The sequence below is a fragment of the Eurytemora carolleeae genome, unplaced genomic scaffold, assembly GCF_000591075.1.
Source record: "Eurytemora carolleeae unplaced genomic scaffold, Eaff_2.0 scaffold725, whole genome shotgun sequence".
Lineage (NCBI taxonomy): Eukaryota > Metazoa > Arthropoda > Copepoda > Calanoida > Temoridae > Eurytemora > Eurytemora carolleeae.
Genome location: NW_019396610.1, coordinates 120,452 through 140,494, shown reverse-complemented (window position 1 = coordinate 140,494; position 20,043 = coordinate 120,452). Strand labels below are relative to the sequence as shown.

General features: G+C 33.0%; 2 protein-coding genes across 3 annotated transcripts in view; one reads left to right on the top strand and one right to left on the bottom strand.

Moving 5' to 3' along the window:
• Nucleotides 1-1,056: 1,056 nt before the first annotated feature.
• LOC111706249 (uncharacterized) lies at nucleotides 1,057-7,267 on the top strand. 2 transcript variants are annotated; one of them, XM_023479074.1, is made up of 11 exons: nucleotides 1,057-1,275; nucleotides 2,143-2,271; nucleotides 2,545-2,615; nucleotides 3,266-3,315; nucleotides 3,411-3,453; nucleotides 3,654-3,700; nucleotides 4,673-4,823; nucleotides 4,894-5,209; nucleotides 5,602-5,786; nucleotides 6,022-6,111; nucleotides 6,987-7,267. In XM_023479074.1, the coding sequence occupies exons 1-11, from the start codon at nucleotides 1,179-1,181 to the stop codon at nucleotides 7,113-7,115; spliced, it is 1,308 nt and encodes a 435-aa protein (XP_023334842.1). In that variant the 5' UTR covers nucleotides 1,057-1,178; the 3' UTR covers nucleotides 7,116-7,267. The 2 variants fall into 2 exon arrangements, with proteins under 2 accessions (XP_023334842.1, XP_023334843.1); XM_023479075.1 differs by lacking the exons at nucleotides 1,057-1,275; nucleotides 2,143-2,271; nucleotides 2,545-2,615 and adding an exon at nucleotides 2,660-2,770.
• A 5,963-nt stretch (nucleotides 7,268-13,230) lies between these two features.
• The window catches only part of LOC111706253 (T-box transcription factor TBX1-A), a 10,562-nt gene continuing 3,749 nt past the window's right edge, over nucleotides 13,231-20,043 (bottom strand). Inside the window, exons 3-7 of the mRNA XM_023479083.1 lie at nucleotides 18,354-18,772; nucleotides 15,075-15,239; nucleotides 13,876-13,943; nucleotides 13,462-13,646; nucleotides 13,231-13,394 (exon numbers count right to left, since the gene is read on the bottom strand). Coding sequence (XP_023334851.1) covers nucleotides 13,231-13,394; nucleotides 13,462-13,646; nucleotides 13,876-13,943; nucleotides 15,075-15,239; nucleotides 18,354-18,772 — 1,001 coding nt within the window. The remainder of the gene's footprint in view (nucleotides 13,395-13,461; nucleotides 13,647-13,875; nucleotides 13,944-15,074; nucleotides 15,240-18,353; nucleotides 18,773-20,043) is intronic.

Genomic DNA, 20,043 nt, shown 5'->3' with positions numbered 1-20,043 from the left:
TATATTCAAGGAGTATAGAAGATATTCAAGGAATTCTAGGAGATATTCAAAGAGAATAGGATGTATTAAATCAATTATAGGAGATATTTAAGGAGTTCTAGGAGATATTCAAAGAGTTCTAGCAGATATTCAAAGAGTTCTAGCAGATATTCAAAGAGTTCTAGGAGATATTCAAGGAGTTATAGAAGGAAGGAAGAAAGGAAGGAAGGGAGGAAGGGTATGGTAGACACTAAGCAGAAGTTCATCATCCCTAACAAGGCGTTACAGTGTGACAGTTAAATAAACTGAGCGTATAGAGCTTATCATAAGGAAGGGTAACGGTCCATAGCAGGGACTAGGGAGGGGGAATCAGGGGCTTGANTGATTATTTTTAAAGTGTACTTGATTACTTTTAAAGTGTACCTGATTACTTTTAAAGTGTACCTGATTATTTTTAAAGTGTACCTGATTATTTTTTAAGTGTACCTGATTACTTTTAAAGTGTACTTGATTATTTTTAAATTGTATCTGATTATTTTTAAAGTTTACTTGATTATTTTTAAAGTGTACTTGATTATTTTTTAAGTGTACTTGATTATTTTTAAGTGTACTTGATTATTTTTAAGTGTACTCGATTATTTTTTAAGTGTACTTTATTATTTTTTAGGTGTACTTGATTATTTTTTTGGTGTACTTGATTATTTTTTAAGCTTGTACTTGATTATTTTAAAAGTGTACTTGATTATTCAAAAGTGTGCTTAATTATTTTTAAAATTTATTCTTTAAATTTATCTGGAAAAAGTTGCCTAGACACGAAATGTTTCTTTATAAAATTTAACCTACTTAATCTTAAACTTCTAAAACTAAATAAAAAACAATCCCGAAGTTTTGACATACTAACAAACATAAAAACAGAGATTACTACTTCGTATACATACTTTAAATGGAAACAAACAAACAAACAAGAAAAGTATATATAGAGAATATATTCGAAGGGGGGGGGGGTTGCTCCACCTTTTGTAAGTCTCGGGTAACAAGTAGTTTATTTAAAGAAACTATACATATAATAGATACAACTTTCTTTTTATTCCTCTCACAAAGTCCATTACAGGTGTGGTGTAAAAAAGGTTTCTCGTTTTCAATATTTCTTGGAATTTTCTAAACTATCTTTTAGAAAATCCACCAAATGACCAAGAACAATGTCTTCATCTACATTTACAGCCTCCTCATCAGGTTCAACAGGATCTAGTGTCTTTACACCAACTTCTGCACCTCAAGTTGTTCCTGAATCTAACTGTAAGTTTAAATATAAATTTCATTCTAACGGAAAGGACCGTTCAGTTATATATTAAAAAACAAAGCAGTTGCTTGAAAGGCCTATCCGTTACATCAATTTGACCAACCGTTAGAACAGATTAAAAAAGTTATAACATTAAAAAATAGCTTTAAAATAACCCATGGTGGGTACAGGAAAAGAATGTAAGGCAAGGAAAGTCAATTGCGGTAGTGTATACTCTGCGTACATATTGAAACCAGTTCTCTCTGGGCGGAATTTGTAAACAATAATAGATGCATCAGTGTTCGTTTAGTATCCGAGGAGGTTAAAAGCATTAAATTTTGATAATTTTGATAATTCACATAATAATTTCCTATGACCAGAAGATTTCATTGATTTTTTATGTGAATGATGGATCCCATGTCAGGCTTCAACATCCGTCTTGTGTTTACATTAGCGCCCAGAGACAGTACACTGCAGTACTAAAGATGTGTACACTTATGAAATGACTTTCCTTGCCTTACATCCTTGGGTACAGGAGATCTTCCGTAAATCTTCTTAGTCTTAATGTATGGGTCTGCAGTACATCTACCTGGTCTTAATATACTATGTCTATGTCTGCAGTACACCTGGTCCTAATTTACTATCTATATGTCTGCAGTACATCTACCTGGTTCTAATGTACTATTTCTATGTGTGCATTACACCTGGTCCTAATGTACTTTGTATGGGTCTGCAGTACATCTCCTTGGTCCTAATGTACTATGTCTATGTCTGTATTACAGCTGGTCCTAATGTACTTTGTATGGGTCTGCAGTACATCTGCCTGGTCCTAATGTACTTTGTATATGTCTGCAGTACACCTGGTTCTAATGTACTATGTTTAGGTCTGCAGTACATCTATCTGGTGTGGGTGTACTTCTTGTACTATGTAGGAGTAGGGTATGCCTCCTACTACTATCCCTATATACTAAGTATTCTACTAGATTTTGTTCCAACCAACTGTGGAGGAACAGGTATTTATTATTATTTATTATTTATTATTTTACGAAGGAAATACGCAATTATTTATTAACCTGAAACTTGAATAATTTTTATTTGATTCGGGACAATATGATTATTTCAACAAGTATGTTTATTATATTAATTTTAAACAAAGAATAGCTTCGTACATTAGGCTCATAAGGAGACTTAAAGGGTACCGATGCAAATTCTTTTCATGTAGTGTTAATTAGAATTACGTTTTGCAGTTCCTTTAAAACAAAAAAATTAATTAAAATGTATTATAGGAGGCACAGGATCCAGTTCATCTACTTTAGGTCTAGATTCTACCCTTGCTCTCCTCTCTCTTCAACAAGAGGTTTAATACTCGATAAAATTCTACCCTAGCTCTCCTCTCTTTTCGACAAGAGGTTTATTACTCTCTAGATTTTACCCTTGCTCTCCTCTCTCTTCAACATGCAGGTTTATTACTCTCTAGATTCTACCCTAGCTCTCCTCTCTCTTCAACAAGAGGTTTATTTCTCTCTAGATTCTACCCTAGCTCACCTAGCTCCCTGTGAGTGTGCAGTTTGGATCCCTGTGAATGTGCACTTTAACTTTGGATCCCTGTGAGTGTGCACTTTTGATCCTTGTGAGTGTGCACTTTGGATCACTGTGAGTGTGCACTTTAACTTGGATCTCTGTGAGTGTGCTTTTTGGATCCCTGTGAGTGTGCACTTTGGATCACTGTGAGTGTGCACTTTAACTTTAGATCCCTGTGAGTGTGCACTTTTGGATCCCTGTGAGTGTGCACTTTGGATCACTGTGAGTGTGTACTTTGGATCACTGTGAGTGTGAACTTTAACTTTGGATCCCTGTGAGTGTGCACTTTATTATCTAAAACGTATAGTTCCATACAAAATACAAGAATAGTAAGGCAAAATATAATGAGTTAGACTTAGTTTTTTTGAATTCTAAATAATACCGTGGCTGGATCCCATAATTAGAATTAAATTTATTTATTTTTAGGCCACCAGTTCCGCACCCATTAGTATAGCTATACAACCTTCATTTACCAGGCATCAATAATAATAATAATAATAAGAATAATAATAATAATAATAATAATAATAACAATAATAAAATAATAATAATTTATCTAAAAATATTTTAGCACTACTACAGCTTCGAGTATTCTTTCAAATTATGGGATTCAGGCATTCAAATTAATACATCTATTCTAACATTTTTGATATAAAGGTTTTTTTTACCGAATTGAGTTTTTGCCACAAACTCTGATTTTATAATCCCTATATTTTAGCAAACAAATATCGTGGACCTTCAGATATATAGATTGTGATTTAAAAATTTGAGTTTGTGGCAACATCTCAATTCCTTTCTAATCATTTGGTTTTAGAGTCCCTTGATTTACAATCCCAGTTCTGGACTATCCAGCAGTAACAGGTAAAGAAAACATGATAATTACTAAAGGGAGTGTTCGAGAAAACTGAAGGGGAGTATAGGCTTATGGCGTAAAATAATCGCTCTTTAACGCTACTAATCTTACTTCTATTTGTTGCGTCTATAAGGAGAAAATTGTTAAAATCGACATGTACCGAATAACGTAACGTCCATACAAATTGAGAAAGTTAAACATACTACTCGGATCGTAAAAAGATCAATCTAATATCAAACAAATCATTTAGATATTAAACCCTATAGTCATAGATGTTTCGTCCACAGTTGATATTTCATAATATTTTTTATTTGTTTTATATACAATGCACTTAAAACAACGATTTTTACCACTAGGTGTCTCTGCCATGTGGAATCATTAAGGGCATCGAAAGCACAGACACCTGGCGGACAAACTTTTCGGCGCGTTTTAAGTGCATTGTATATAAAACAAATACAAAATATTATGAAATATTAACTATATACAAATGCGTCGAAAAATAATCGATAACCATAGGTTTTAATACCTGAATGATATCTTTAATATTAAATTGATTTTTTACGCAACTTTCTCATGGACTCTAAGTTCTTCGGTAGAAGTCGCTTTTAACAATTTTCTCATTTTAGACGCAACAGACAGAAGTAAGAAGTAGAGATCAAAAGCGATTATTTCATTTTTCGCGAACACTTCCTTTACTGGGCGTATTTTCTATAAATATGAATTGGTTGACATTGCAAATCTATTTTTTCTGGAAAAGTTTTTTTTCTGTTGGAAATTATTGGACAAGTTTTTCAAGTAATTCCTAGATTAAATATGAGCAGGAAATGGTTAAACATTTTCCATTCTATTTGCGAATGCGAGTCATTTGTCATCGTTGCTATTTGTTGATTTATAGTGTACTGTACTGTACTGTTCTGTACTGTACTGTACTGTACTTTAATGTACTGTACTGTACTGTACTGTACTTTATCGTTTTTTAGTTTCAACCTAGGAAGACGTAAACGATCTATTCTTTACGAAGCATATAACATCAGTATTGCCGAATTTGCGGATTTTAGCGATTATCACAGCGATTATGGACGAAGAGAAGAACGATCTAGTAGAGAGAGAAGGGAAAGCAATCAGGCTGAGGTATATCTAAATCAAAAGAAAATTAGATGTGTTTGTCTTTCAGATTTTTTTATTGTAATCACTTTTGCAGGTCACTAAGATGGAAAAGAAGAAGATAAAGAAAGTCCAAAAACCTGTTGCAAATGGTTCAAAAAACAAGAAAAAAACAGAAATAAAGAAAGAAAAGATGAAAATCAAAAAAGCAAAAAAGCAAATAGAGGACAACAAAAGTGCAGCAAAACCGAAGAATCCGATAAAAGAGCAAAATGACGTAACTAACGACACAACGACCGTTAAAACCCAAAGAGTAAAGAATGATTTAATCAAAGCCCGAAAAGAAGAACGGATTCAAGAGAGAGTATTATTTCGAACCCAAACCAAGAAATCAAGAACCTCGAAAACATCAGGTACGTCATAACGTCCATATTTATATGCTTTTTTTTGTAAATGATAGGGACGTATTCAGGAATTTGTCCACGGGGGGGGGGGCTTCTTTCATAGCCCCCTTCCTGAATACACCTCCGGTAAATGTCCCAAATAATTAATGAAACTATTTTCATTATATTTTATTTTTAGAGCTTAAGCTTAACTTTAGCTACGAAAACTGGATTTCAAATTTAAGTTTCTAGTTAATGAGAAATGAAGACTTGTCGTTTTATGTCTGAATTGAAACAAATAGAGGCAATTTTCTTGCTTGTCTATTCTGTAGGAAAATGTGCAAAATTATTAATAACTCTAAGTACTATATCTCTTACGCAATTTTAAATCTTCCCAAAAACTGAAATGATGTCCTTCCAAGATGGGTCAGGTCTGAGTACAAGGAAAGAAGAGAGAAAGCAGGAAAGAACGATGACTGGTGAAAGGAGAAAGCTAAGGAAGCAAAGAAGGAGAAGGAAGAGAAGGTTAGCAATGGGAACACGAATTAAACCAGAGAACGTCCAGAGTGTTTATCAAATGTTTACAGCCGGGAAAAAGAAGTGGCAGGCAGGACATCTTTATTTTTCAAGTTTTATTCGGATTTTTCGGAGGGTCGCATGCATTAATCCTTAGCCATATTGACGCCNTGACACTTGCTTTCTTTTTTTTTGAGGGGGGAAGGGAGCAAATTATCAGGGTCGTCTTCCTATTCCATAGTTTCATGGGTCTCACTGTATGTTGAAATATATTTATTTTAACTCATGAGCAAAGCACTGTAAAAGTCTAAGATGTTTGTCTGTAGAGGATGAATGGGGGTTTAGACATCGGGTTTCCGTTTGATCTTAAAACTGGAGAATTGAAATCTTCCTTCAAGGAGACAATACACCAGAAGGTTAGTTAGAGTCTCAAACTTTAGAGAATTCTGAAAACCAAACCCCTGCTTGGTATTCGTGTTGGGTCGCAAACTTTTGTACATTCTGAATACCAAAAACCCTGTTTGGTATTTAGAGTACCAAACCTGTTAAGTTTTTGTTTTTTTCAGGTTCAAACCTGTTTGGTATTCGTGTTTTCGTGTTTGAGATCCAAACATGTTCGTATTTATGTTTGAGATCCAAACATGTTTGGTATTTGTGTTTGAGATCCAAACATGTTTGGTATTTGTGTTTGAGGTCCAAACGTGTTTGGTATTTGTGTTTGAGGAAAAAACATGTTTGGTATTTGTGGTTGAGGTACAAACATGTTTGGTATTTGTGTTTGAGATCCAAACATGTTTGGTATTTGTGTTTGAGGTACAAACATGTTTGGTATTTGTCTTTGAGGTCCAAACATGTTTGGTATTTGTTTAAACGTTCTCGAGATTGTTTAAAGTAATTTTGAGAAATGAGACTTCTCATAAAAGATCATTTTTAATGATATAAAACTTTTGGCTTACTCAAGGCATTATCATTGAGACTCACCATCCCCCCTCCCCCCCCCAACACTTTTTGTCGTAAACCCATGAACTGAACACTTCACTATAAAGTACATGGATAGGTCGTATATGGAGGATGCCTAAGCAACGGTAGTGCAATTACATTGTACAGTAAGTGTTTCGGTTGTATCTTGGATACCTGGGTACTGTATATACACTGTACACTGTACAGTACATTTTTAGGTTCCATTTAGGATCCCTGGGTACTTCATGTACACTGTACACTGTACAGTACATGCTAAGGTTGTATCTAGGATCTCTGGATAATGCAAATACACTGTACAGTACATGTTTAGGTTGTATTGAGGATGCCTGGGTACTGCGAGGCTGTTAAACTGGAGCACTCCAGCGGGAAGATGAAGGAGTGCAAGAAACTGGAGACAAGAATACTGGCCCGACTTCAAGCCCGTCGGAGAAACAATTAGAGTTAAAATAAGAAAGTCCAGGACCCTTAGAGAAGACGACAGCTCAACAACAAAATGGCGGTTTTCCACTTTTTAACAAACCCGATATTATACGCTGTCGCTCTAGCACTTTGTAAGAATTTTAAATAAACAATATTTTCATTTTGGTCTGAGTCTGGCATTTTTGGAGCCAATTTGGTTTTTAAAAGACCCATTTTTGTTTGTTATGGTTTAAGCTGCAAGCTGTACAACCCTTTTGGATAGTTCCCCTATGTACCAATTATCTCCAAATACTAAAAATAAAGACATGCGCCAAAAAATAATGCGCTTGCCCTTTATTTAACTTCTGTTTAAGATAAATTACACGTAAAGATGATTTGAACTGCAGGGTACAAATTTCTATGAAACTTTTTTTTTGGAAATAAACATGATGTATTGGGAGATTTAAGATAAAAACAACAATCCATCACTGGGCCGCCAAGAGTCGCGCCAGGAACAAGTTCTTGTTTCTTATTGGTCAAGATTTGAAGAGCTGTCTTCTCATTGGCCAGAGCTTTGAATGATGTTATGTCCATCAACAATGAAGAATTTAAATATTTTCTTGCAACATATTGTATTTATCCCTTTAATTTTTGTATACGTACGCTGTACAAATGTATTTAAGGCTCGGGGTATTTTTCTTTGAAAAGTTAAATGCATTCAAAGCTCTTCATGCATTATTATGAAAATTGTACAAATATGAAAAATAATATTAATTATTCTTTAAACTTTTTGTTAAAACATTTACTTTTCGTAGCAAACTTCGGCTATCATATTTTCAAAACTAAAGATACATTTTTGGAAGCTTGACTACTTGAATATATGGTGATATTATGCTAAATTACCAGTAGGATTTCGTGAACTCGGAGATTCTCTAATTTTGATTTTGCGTCCGTTCAAATATTTGGAGACCATTACATTTGGTTTAGGTACCTCCAGAAATTTCAAAACATTTCTCTTCAAAAAGAGGAAATATGATTAACGAGTAATAACGAGTAATAACGTCAACTTTACTTATCATATCTACAAGGTCTGGGATTACGAAAAAGTATAAAAAGGCCAGAAAGTAATTCTTATACCAAGCGTCAGGAATCTTTCAATATTTAATGAGAAAGTTTAGTAAGTTAAAAATTAATAATGCAGAGCGTGTTTATAATAGATTTAAGTTAGGAGTAAGTTTTCAGAAATATGAAACCTAAGAATTTTGCTTAAAAATGTGAAAACACAGGAAATATACATTTAAATCTTTATTCTTTGTACAAACGATATCCTCCACAGAGGAGGGAGGTTCTGTTCTGCACATATATTGAGGAGGGAGGGAGGGTGGTGGAGGGGGGAGAGTATATATTTTGCACATATATTGAGGAGGAGGGAGGGAGGAAGGGGGGGGAGAATCCTTGCACATATATAGAAGTTTAGTTTTATGCTCTTTCAAGTCTTACTTGGTCTTAGATCGACTGCATAGAAATAAATAATATATTTTATTTTCTCCAAAGAATCGTTATATCTTTACAAACTGTATGATTTCTGTATATAGAGTAAAATATTCAAAGCTTCAGATATATCAAAGGTTGTAAATATATACCCTGAAGGTGAACTGTGAACTAGGAATTGTTGCATCAATTTTCAAGACTGATTAACACTGTGAACTAGACAGAATTAGAATGTTACTGTTTCGAATTAGTGAATTCATTAGATTTGATTTTATACCCAGGTGAGAGTAAAACAAACTTATCAGGATACAAATAAGAAATTCAAAACATTTTTGTTCTTCGCAATATTTCTCCAATAAGAGGAGTTATGCTCAAAAACATAAAAGATTTCAATTTTACGTGTTTACGTTAGTTTGACGTGGGTTCGACTTTAAAGTGACGCAACCCCATGATTTGATTTTACAATCTCAACCTTTGGATCGCTGTGAGACACTTGGCAGAAATCTGATTGAAGGAACAAACTCATGTGATCACTTATCAATCATGAACAAACTCATGTAATCACTTATCAATCATGAACAAACTCATGTAATCACTTATCAATCATGAACAAACTCATGTGATCACTTATCAATCATGAACAAACTCATGTAATCACTTATCAATGATGAACAAACTCGTGTGATCACTTATTTATCATGAACAAACTCATGTGATCACTTATCAATCATGAACAAACTGATGTAATCACTTATCAATCATGAACAAACTCATGTAATCACTTATCAATTAATCACTTGTCAATCATATGAACAAACTCATGTGATCACTTGTCAATCATATGAACAAACTCATGTAATCACTTATCAATGATGAACAAATATTCCGACTGTAAACACAATAACATCTCTTTATTCTTCTTCGTAAAACATCTCTCAAATTCTCTGAAATTGGAAACTTGAAAATAATATGTCTAAATTCATCAGACTATTAAAGCCTCTCATATGTAAAAAATAACAGATTTCAAGTGAAATAGGAAAATCAAACTATGAATATCATGGAGTCAAAGTTTATTTGTCATTTTTTCTAAACCATAAAGTAGAAAATAATATCCCAGCTCCTGGAAGATTTAAAAATCCAAATAAAATCAAAGAATTAATGCCTTTAACAAGAAGAAAAAATAATGTTCCTTGATTCTGAAACAAGTAAAATTATTTAAGACGTAAAGCGTGAAGTGATCACGTGCCCTGTGCGTCAGTTTATCACATGTTTGCGTCAAAATGTCACATGCTTGGTGTCAACTTATACCCTCGCTAGACCTCATACTCAACAGATCGGAACCAAGAGACAGGGGGGAGGGGAGGGAGAAAATACAAGAAAGAAATGAAAGAAAAAGGAAAAATGTATTAAAGGGACTGCTAGCGTAGTGGCACAGTCATGATTAACTACAATGGTACCCTTTATCCTACAGGGTGTCCCAAGAAACATGGGAATTCAGTGACGAATTCGATATCGTCTTTTCAAATATTTCTTTGATTTAGTATAGTGATACCTACTGAGAAAGCTGTAATATGTAATTATTAAAGTAGATGTAAAGAAGGTATTAGCGGAGAAGGAAGGAATGTATTGAAGGAAAGGAATGAAATGTATTTAAGAAGGAAGGTATATGTATTAAAGTAGATGTAAAGAAGGTATTAGCGGAAAAAGAAGGAATGTATTGAAGGAAAGGAATGAAATGTATTCAAGAAGGAAGGTATAGATATTAAAGTAGATGTAAAAAAGGTATTAGCGGAGAAGGAAGGAATGTATTGAAGGAAAGAAGGAATGGAATGTATTTAAGAAGGAAGGTATATGTATTAAAGTAGATGTAAAGAAGGTATACGCGGAGAAGGAAGGAATGTATCGAAGGAAAGGAATGAAATATATTCAAGAAGGAAGGTATAGATATTAAAGTAGATGTAAAGAAGGTATTAGCGAAGAAGAAAGGATTGTAATGAAGGAAAGGAATGAAATGTATTCAAGAAGGAATGAAGTAAAGAATTCAGGAAGATAAAGAAAGGAAATAAAAAATAAAAGTAAGGAAAAATACTGCAGGTAAAGAAAAAAAGGGTGAATGTGAACAAATGAACATAAAAAAGTATTTTTTTTAAATGGACATTTTAAAGGAAATACATTTCAAATTTTCATCCTTTCCTTTTTGACTATTTTTATGTATCTTTTTATATATCTATCTATCTATTAATCTGAGTTAATATTTGAGCCGTATCACAAGAACTGCTTTTATCTTGTCCTAATTGCTATCAGCCATTAAACTGGTGTTGAAAGGATGGATATTAAGTAGGGACGGATAAGAAGGAGAAAAAGATAAACGAAGCAAAAACTTTTGAACCTTAATCTTAACCTTAACCTCGATCTCAACCAGAACCTAAATCAAATCAAAGCATACTTTACAGGTATTGCTTGAATAGCATCCTTCGTATACCTAGACCACAACCTAAACCTAAACCTAAACCTAAACCTAAACCTAAACCTAAACCTAAACCTAAACCTAAACCTAAACTTTAACCTAAACCTAAACCTAAACCTAAACCTAAACCTAAACCTGAACCTGAACCTAAACCTGAGCCTAAACCTAAACCTAAACCTAAACCTAAACCTAAACCCAAACCTAACCAGAACCTAAACCTAAACCTAAACCTAAACCTAAACCTGACTAATGGCTTGACTTAATTCTAAACTCTAATCTGAATAATTTTACTGAACATTGGCCTGATTTTTTTTACCTATTTCCTACTTATTTTCGTTTCTTTTACCTCCTTGTTTTAAATCTCTGCAATTTCAGCTTCTTTTCCCTCCCTTCCTTTCTTTATGTTTTCCTCCTTTCTTTTCTTTCTGTTTTCCTCCCTTCTCCACTTCCTATTCCCCTTCTTATATCCCTTCCTATTCTCTTTCTATTTCCCTGCATGTTTCCCTTCCTATTTCTCTCTTTGTTAACCTCCCATTTCCCTCCCTGTTTTCCATCCTATACCCCTCTCTGTTTACTTTTCTATGTCCTTCCTGTTTCCCTTCCTTTTACCCTCCCTGCTTCCTATTTCTTTCCCTTCCTTCCTTTTTGCCTCCATGTTTCCTGCACTCTCTCTAGCTGTTTAAAAACACCTTGCAATTTCGTGAGAGAAAGCAGATCCTATTCTCAATATAAACATTAGGGCTAAATATGTTTATAATTTCAGAATAATCAATTGTAAGAATGTCACACAACTTGAGAATATATATATTCACATCTGTAGCCCATATGCTGGACTTAGGGTATACACTTAACCGGTCTTTAGCATATACCCTACACTCTATACTCTACACTCTACACTATATATGTACTCTACAGTCTACACTCTACACTCTACACTCTACACTCTACTCTCAACACTCTACTCTCTACACACTACACTCTACTCTCGACATTCTACACTCTACACTCTACACTCTACACTCTACACTCTACTCTCTACTCTCTACTCTCTACACTCTACACTCTACACTCTACTCTCTACATTCTACACTCTACAATCTACACTCTACTCTCTACATTCTACACTCTACAATCTACACTCTACACTCTACACTCTACACTCTACACTCTACACTCTACACTCTACACTCTACACTCTACACTCTATACTCTACACTACACTCTACTCTCTACACTCTTCACTCTATACTCTACACTCTACACTCTACACTCTATATTCCAATAATTGTAATTGTTAAATCTATGAATGGTTTATTTCTTCAACATTTCTATTTGTATCACAGAATAGATGTCTGACACTACAGGATACAGCTAATAAGATCCTTGGATACAAGATACAGGATACAGCTAATCGTATATTTGGATATAGGATACAAGATACAGGATACAGGATACGAGATGAAGGATTAAGGTTACTGGATGCAGGATACAGGATGAAGGATACAGGATACAGGATGCAAGATAAATGATGCTGGATAAAGGATGCAGGATACAGGATGCAGGATAAAGGATACATAAGGAGGATATAGGGCAGAAAATATTGAAAAAAGAGAGAGGGTAAGGGGGAAACATTTAAAATAAAAAGTGAGATTTGAAATAAAATTATTTAAAAATGAATTGAATAGATAAATGTGATTGACATATACATAATGTTTAGAGATATACATTAACTAACACTGTTTATTTTCTGACGACTAGTTTAGATATGTTCTAAGTTTGTAGCATCATATTATTTCATCAAATGTAAATAGTAATGGTTTTCATTGATAATTTTAGTTTTTTTTTTTTTTAAATAAATTCAGTAAATTGTCAAGCTCTAAACTTACAATAAATGGACATTTTGTCTTCTGAATTAAACCCCCACAGTTTTTAAGAAGTTATTAATCTAAAGCGGAGTTTAGAAGATAGAAGAAGTTTTCCTTTTCAAATATAATCCATGGTCTATAGGGTATTCATAAAAACCCAGAAATATTTTAGAATTGTAAAAAAATCAACAAATCGAATTGTAAAGCTTGCTGCCCGCTGGTATTTATAATTATTACTAATGAACTTGAGAAAATATAATGTTTTTACGTGGTTTGGTTTGGTTTAGTGTTGGGAAGGTTTGGTTTGGGTAGGTTCTGTCTGTATCTGTGTATTATCTGGGTAGGTGGGGGTTTGCATACTCATATGAGTATCTGGGGTAGGGATATGAGTAGGGGGAAGGACGGGAGGTAGGTTTATAGTATCCAGGATACTTCAACATCCCCGCCTCGTAGCCTAGACTACACGCGGTAGAAACAGAACCCGGACTCGGTAAATCTAAATTTCAAAAAAAGATTAGAGTAGATTTTTCACAGCTTTTAAAAATTTCATATTTTTTATTTACCTTTTCTTGATTTTTCAAGCAATGTATGTTGTTGAATTTGTTGTTGTTGTTGTTGCTGAGCTTGTTGTTGTTGTTGCTGTTGTTGGAGAAAGGTCGGGTTTAAGATCCCACATTGTGATTCTTGAGAACAATCTCTTCCTTGATCCTGATCCTGATCCTGGTGAACCTTCTCTCCTCCTCCCATACTAGAATATATCTCGATCTTAATCTTGATCTTAATCTTAATCTTAATCTTAATCTTGATCTTAATCTTAATCTTAATCTTAATCTTAATCTTAATCTTAATCTTAATCTTAATCTTAATCTTAATCTTAATCTTAATCTTAATCTAAAAGTTAATATTAACCTTAATCTTATCCGAATATTAATCTAAATCTTAAAAGTTTTCTCCGTTTACTTTTCTCTAAATCTTACCACTCTTCAGGATCACAGTCTCTAAACCCCTTCGCAAATGGATTACTGGCAATCTTTAGTTGTGTTATCTGAAGAAAAAAAATCATTTTAGAACAAAAATTTTTATTTAATGTATTACATCTGTATAGTCTGTTAAAAACTTTTGTGTGAGATAACATTAATCTTAAACGTTTAATCTCAATATCCGCTGTGATGACTTTTAAGTTTAAAGGGACTGTAAAGGAAAAATGAAAGGGGGTATAGGCTGAAACCTGAGAATCTCAGGAGTTGAATGAGACCCATGAGAGTTCTATCTGATGTTCCTGTCTCAAGAAATTGATATAAAGCTGTGTTAAAATTAGACCAAAACTTATATATATGTAAGATTTTGTATAAGATTTATAGTATTAAACAGATCATATTCAACAAATACGCAACCAATCTGAAAACAACGATATCCCAGAGGAGCCTGAGAAACTCAAGATCGCTCCTTTTTTTGAATTTAATAATTTTTTATTTTTAAGATATAATTGATAATATTATTTATGCGTCCAGAACATGTCACCGAAACTCCAACCAATGGCTATGCAATATTATTGTCACGTGTCTCCGTCTGTATCACTTTACCAGTATACTGCACTGCCATTGGTGGGAGTTTTGGTCACGTGATACGGAAGTATGTCTTACTTATAAGTTTTGGTATGATTTTGACACAGTTTTATGTCAATTTTTCGAGACAGGAACATCAGATAGATGTCTTACAGGTATCGTTCAACTCCTGAGATTATCAGTTTTCAGCCTATACCCCTTTTATTTTTCCTTTACAGTCACTTAAAGGATAAGTGCTTGATCCTTTAATTCTTTTATGTTTTTTCCCCGCTAGGTTTCGACCATGGGATATCCAAGAGGAAATTATTTAATCCTTTATCTAGGGATAAACTTGGGACAAACAACAAAATAAATTTGAACACTGCTTAATCTGTATAATCTGTATAATCTGTATGATCTGTATAATCTTTATAATCTGTGTAATCTGTATAATCTGTGTAATCTGTATAATCTGTTTAATCTGTATAATCTGTATAATCTGTATAATCTGTATAATATGCATAATCTGTATAATCAGTATAATCTGTTTAATCTGTATAATCTGTATAATCTGTTTAATCTGTATAATCTATATAATCTGTATAATCTGTATAATCTGTGTCAAAACTTACTCTATGGTTTTGGTAAGCTGTGACTGCTGTGAATTTAGTTTCTGTGAAGATGAATGTTTTAAAGTTTTGATGTGAGGCCGGGGTCGAGGCGGAGGCCTCATTTCGAGGATGGATGAATATAACATGCAGACGAGGCTGATACCGATGCATAGAATTCAAAATCACCTAAAAATTAAAATAAATTTTGTTTTTGAAAAAAATTCATAAATTATTTGTACATATAAAATATAGTTATCTTTATATATTTATATCTGTACAATCTTTAATGAAATTAAAATTTCCAGCAAAAATTTGCAAAAAAAAACTGTAATTCAAAAAATAATTTATGATCCTAGCTTGGGAACCCAGCTTGGTTGGAAATTGATTTTTATCTTTAAAAGTCAACTCATGCAAGTTCCCCAATTAATATAAATTTGAGGCAAATCGGTCCAGGGGTTTATGAGTTATGATCAGACAGACAGATAAACAGAGATTACTACTTTATATATATTAATATTGCTGATTGTTTAAATCAAATGATGTTTTTATTCACCTAACACATTATAAAGTTTATTTAACAGTTTAAAAAATTCGAAATTGAAATGGATAGTCTAGGGAACATACTGTATTGATGTACTCTACTGCATATAATTTGTGAACATTTGCATGATTTGTACACTTTGAACTCCCTTTCAGGCTGAAAGGGACTGAAAAAGTTCATACCGAGAGATTCTTTTAATTCCTCTCTATATATTCTATTCTCTATGGATAGATGACTTATATGTATCGTTTAACGCCAGGGATTCTCAGGTTTTATCCTATACCCCCTTTCATTTTTCCTTTACAGTCCCTTTAACATACATCTTTTTAAAATAAAAATATATATTCAGCTATAATTTAGTTTTTTTTAATTATCATATCGTTAAACCTTAATTATTTTTAACTTGAATATGTACTTATGTACTCTTTAACTTGAATATGTACTTATGTACTCTTTAACCTCAAAATCTGATTTTTCAATATCAGGGCAATACCCTGGGAAACTGCAGTTTACAAGTGTGAAAAACATCCGTCAAAATTAGAGGGAAATTGAGAAAGCTCGGCGGCAAGAAAGTAGGAAAAAACCTAATAATGTATATTTTAGTTTACATTTTTGAAAACGATTTTTTCAGCAAGACTTAAAAGTCGTCTTAGATCTTTGATTTGATTTTTGACATTCAGTCGTCAATGTACATTCATATGTATGATTCTTGAAACAATATTTACAAAATTCTCCAGGTATTTCCAAACTTCATCTGCATTGTTTGTGCTGTCAATATTAACAGAGATATCAAACATTTCGTTCAAATTTTACTTTTATTTGATAAAACCAAAATTGGCGAAATCTGAACGAAATTCTTCATCTCCGATAATATGAAAAGCTTAAAAATGGCAGACCACATTTTGAAAATGCCAAGGATAGGAGTATTTTGTGATTGTAAACTCTAAAATTTTACTTCTAAGACTAGGTTTATGAATAAATGAACCAAATTATTATAAATTTTAAAGATCAAAGACAACGTTCAATTCGTCTTACTACAGTCCTGTTTCGTGGGACACCCTGTACATTTCTAAACAGAAATTCTTAAAGTTATTGTTTACCAATTTGAAAACATGTCATTCACATCAAATTAAAGTAAATTTTATGATGTTTTCAAAAATAAATTATGTTTTTTAAAGAACGTATTGAGAAGAACAGACGTTACCAAATATATTTGCTTATTATTTCATAAAGTCACAAAGTCGCACAATATATTTGCACAAGAAATGCTGCATAAATTTGAAGTTTTTTTGAAGCATTAACTTGAATGGAAGACCTCTTCGAGGATAAGAAAACAATAATTTAAAAATATCAAAAAAAATTTTTCTTCATTGTTTTGCTAAAAGTGGCAGATTTGCGTAAACATAAATTTGATTATATTTAAGAACTATGCATTTATTTTTTAAATACTCGAAATCTGATTTAAAAGAGTCCTGAACATGTCGAACCCCCCCCCCCCCTTCGGTTCAAATGTTAGATGACACATGGTGTTTTATTTTTTCTTAAAATTCATATCTTTATCTAGTTTTAATGTTATCATTTTAGAATGAAACCAAAATATTTATGTTAGAATATTTAGAACTGCTGAGAAGGCAAATCTGTGGCAGATGTTAGATGATATGATACTAAATAATAAATATATACATAAAGCACTTTTATTCTTAGAGTATGATATCTATTCGGATCAAGCACTTTTATTCATAGAGTACACTATATTTACAGAGTAATCACTTGTATTCGTAGAGTTTTATATCTATACAGAGTAATCACTTTTATTTTTAGAGTTCACTATATTTACAGAGTAATCACTTGTATTCGTAGAGTTTTATATCCATACAGAGTAATCACTTTTATTCTTAGAGTTCACTATATTTACAAAGTAATCACTTGTATTCGTAGAGTTTTATATCTATACAGAGTAATCACTTTTATTCTTAGAGTTCACTATATTTACAGAGTAATCACTTGTATTCGTAGAGTTTTATATCTATACAGAGTAATCACTTTTATGTTTAGAGTTCACTATATTTACAGAGTAATCACTTGTATTCGTAGAGTTTTATATCCATACAGAGTAATCACTTTTATTCTTAGAGTTCACTATATTTACAGAGTAATCACTTTTATTCTTAGAGTTCACTATATTTACAGAGTAATCACTTCTAAGATTCTAAGATTCTAAGATAATAATATCATACTGAATGATCCCGATATTCTTATATTATAATATATATTTACACAGAGTAATAATTAATTGTTATATTCTTTAAGTCTATGTAAATAGATATTCAAAGTCTAGAGTTATACTGTAAGCATTAACCAGGGGTGTATATACATCTTTTTTAAATTAAAATATTAATAAAACGGATCAAAACAAAAAGGCAAAATAAAGAGAAATTCTTTCTCGAAAGAACATAGTCTAATAAATTTAATCATCTCAATTGCATTAGAAACATACATGTGGCCAATTTCTTAGACGTTCTACCATAGGTAGAACCATGGTCACGCCATGGTTACGCTTTACCAGAGTAGTGTAGATAAATAGATACGATCTATAGTTGTACCTATGGTAACATGAATAAGAAATCGGCCTATGATAAAAGTACATTTTACTGGTAAAATATAAGCTTACATTGTTTAAGGATGCTTGTTCAAGAGTTTTTGTAAAGAGATTTTAGACGCAAATAATACTTTTACATAATTTATAAAAAAGAACTTACATGTCCGTTGTCATCTAGTTGATTATTCGTAAGCTTGAGTTTATCAAAGGAAACTACTTGCTTCATCCATTGGGTTCCTTTGGCCGGAGAATCCGGATGTACATGTATACGAGGCGGAGAGTTTGGATCCGCTTTACCCGCCACAACCCAGCTCGAGGTGTGGAAGGCGTATCTGTATCTCTTATCATCACACGGTATAAAATCCATGACGAGCATGTAGTCCTCCATGGGGTCGAGGCCGAACAGCCGGACCTGGTAGGTCGGGAACATTCGCCGGCCGGCCTTAGTCACAATCATTTCTGTTCCTAGTTCATGGAACTCCTCCCAGAGGGACTTCATCTCTAGGTGGACCTGGACCCCTGATAGTTTAGGATGGACCGGAATATCTGGGTCTACAGGGTCCTCCTCTCCCATACAACCTGGAATATATTTATATAAATATAGTTTTTTTTTATGAAGATTTTGAACCTTTTTCCTTCATTTTTTAGATATCCGCCAACTTGGAATCCTCTTTTGTTAATCATTTTTATCCAGTGTGACCTTGGAGCTTTTCTAGTTTTAATTCTAAATGTTTTTAAGTATGAGAAAAGCAAAATTATTTGGTTAAATAATATTAGGGTTGGTCGATTTACATACTTTGCATTTGTGACCTAGAGAGCTGCAAAGTTGGTCAGAACTATTTTAAACCCTCTGGTAAGTTCAGATTTTTTTCGCGCGGCCATTTTCGCAAAAAAACACTATTAAGACCGAAAATTTTTTATTTTAAATTTGCCAATGAGGGTGTGAAAGATCCGTCTTAAAACACTGAATTCAGAAAAGTTGATTTCAAATAAATTTGTTAATTATTAAACCAATTAAAGAAAAAAAACTGGTTTTTGTCGTGAAAATTTGGCAGAGTCCATAAATAATAAATCAAACAATTTAAAATTTGAATAAAAAAAAACAAAATGTGGACAGTATTCAGCGGCTTGAGACGCATCTTTTGATACCTAAATTGATGTATTTTGAAACAATTTTTTTCGCGGAAAGCTATTTGCGAAAATTTTTGATTAATTTTTTCTGTAAAGTTCTTAGAATATTTAGGCGCAGGTATATCACTAGGCCCTCAAACTTGGTTACAAAATCGACCAACCCTATTGCATATTATGTATTAGAAACTAGAAATTTAAAACATTTTTGCATTTTGCAACTCCATTGCCCTCGGGTTGACCGAGCCAACCCAAAAATGGTTTTTTTGTAGCGTAGTACCCCTAAATATGAAAATCTGCGATGGTTTGCTTAAAACTTTAGGGTTTAAGGCGTATTTCGTATTTGGCGAAATCCTGATACATTTTTGTAAATAATTGTGAATAGTTTAGTTCACAATGTATGCTTTATTTGAAAAAAAAAATACCAAAAAGTCGTCATTTTTCTTTAAGTCGTAATCTCCCCGGCCCCCATGTATGATTTTATACCGCAATGTATCCTGTATACAGAGTAAACTAAACTAAGTATAAATATTTATTCTCCCGGCCCTCCACAAAGCTAATGTGTAGAAGTAGTGGGCTAGAAAATGTAAAGAAACGATGAAAGAGCTCTCTTTTAGTCTCTTTTAAACCCTCAAATACTTCGCCACAGGGAGCTTACAGGGATTCATAGAAGGGGCTTACAGGGATCCATAGAAGGGGCTTACAGGGATCCATAGAAGGGG

Coding starts and splice junctions, on each gene's coding strand:
- LOC111706249 (XM_023479074.1), top strand. CDS start 1,179: ATGTCTTCATCTACATTTACAGCCTCCTCATCAGGTTCAACAGGATCT. Junction 3,454..3,653: donor TTTCAAATTATGGGATTCAG/GCATTCAAATTA, acceptor ATTTGGTTTTAG/AGTCCCTTGATTTACAATCC. Junction 3,701..4,672: donor GGACTATCCAGCAGTAACAG/GTAAAGAAAACA, acceptor ATCGTTTTTTAG/TTTCAACCTAGGAAGACGTA.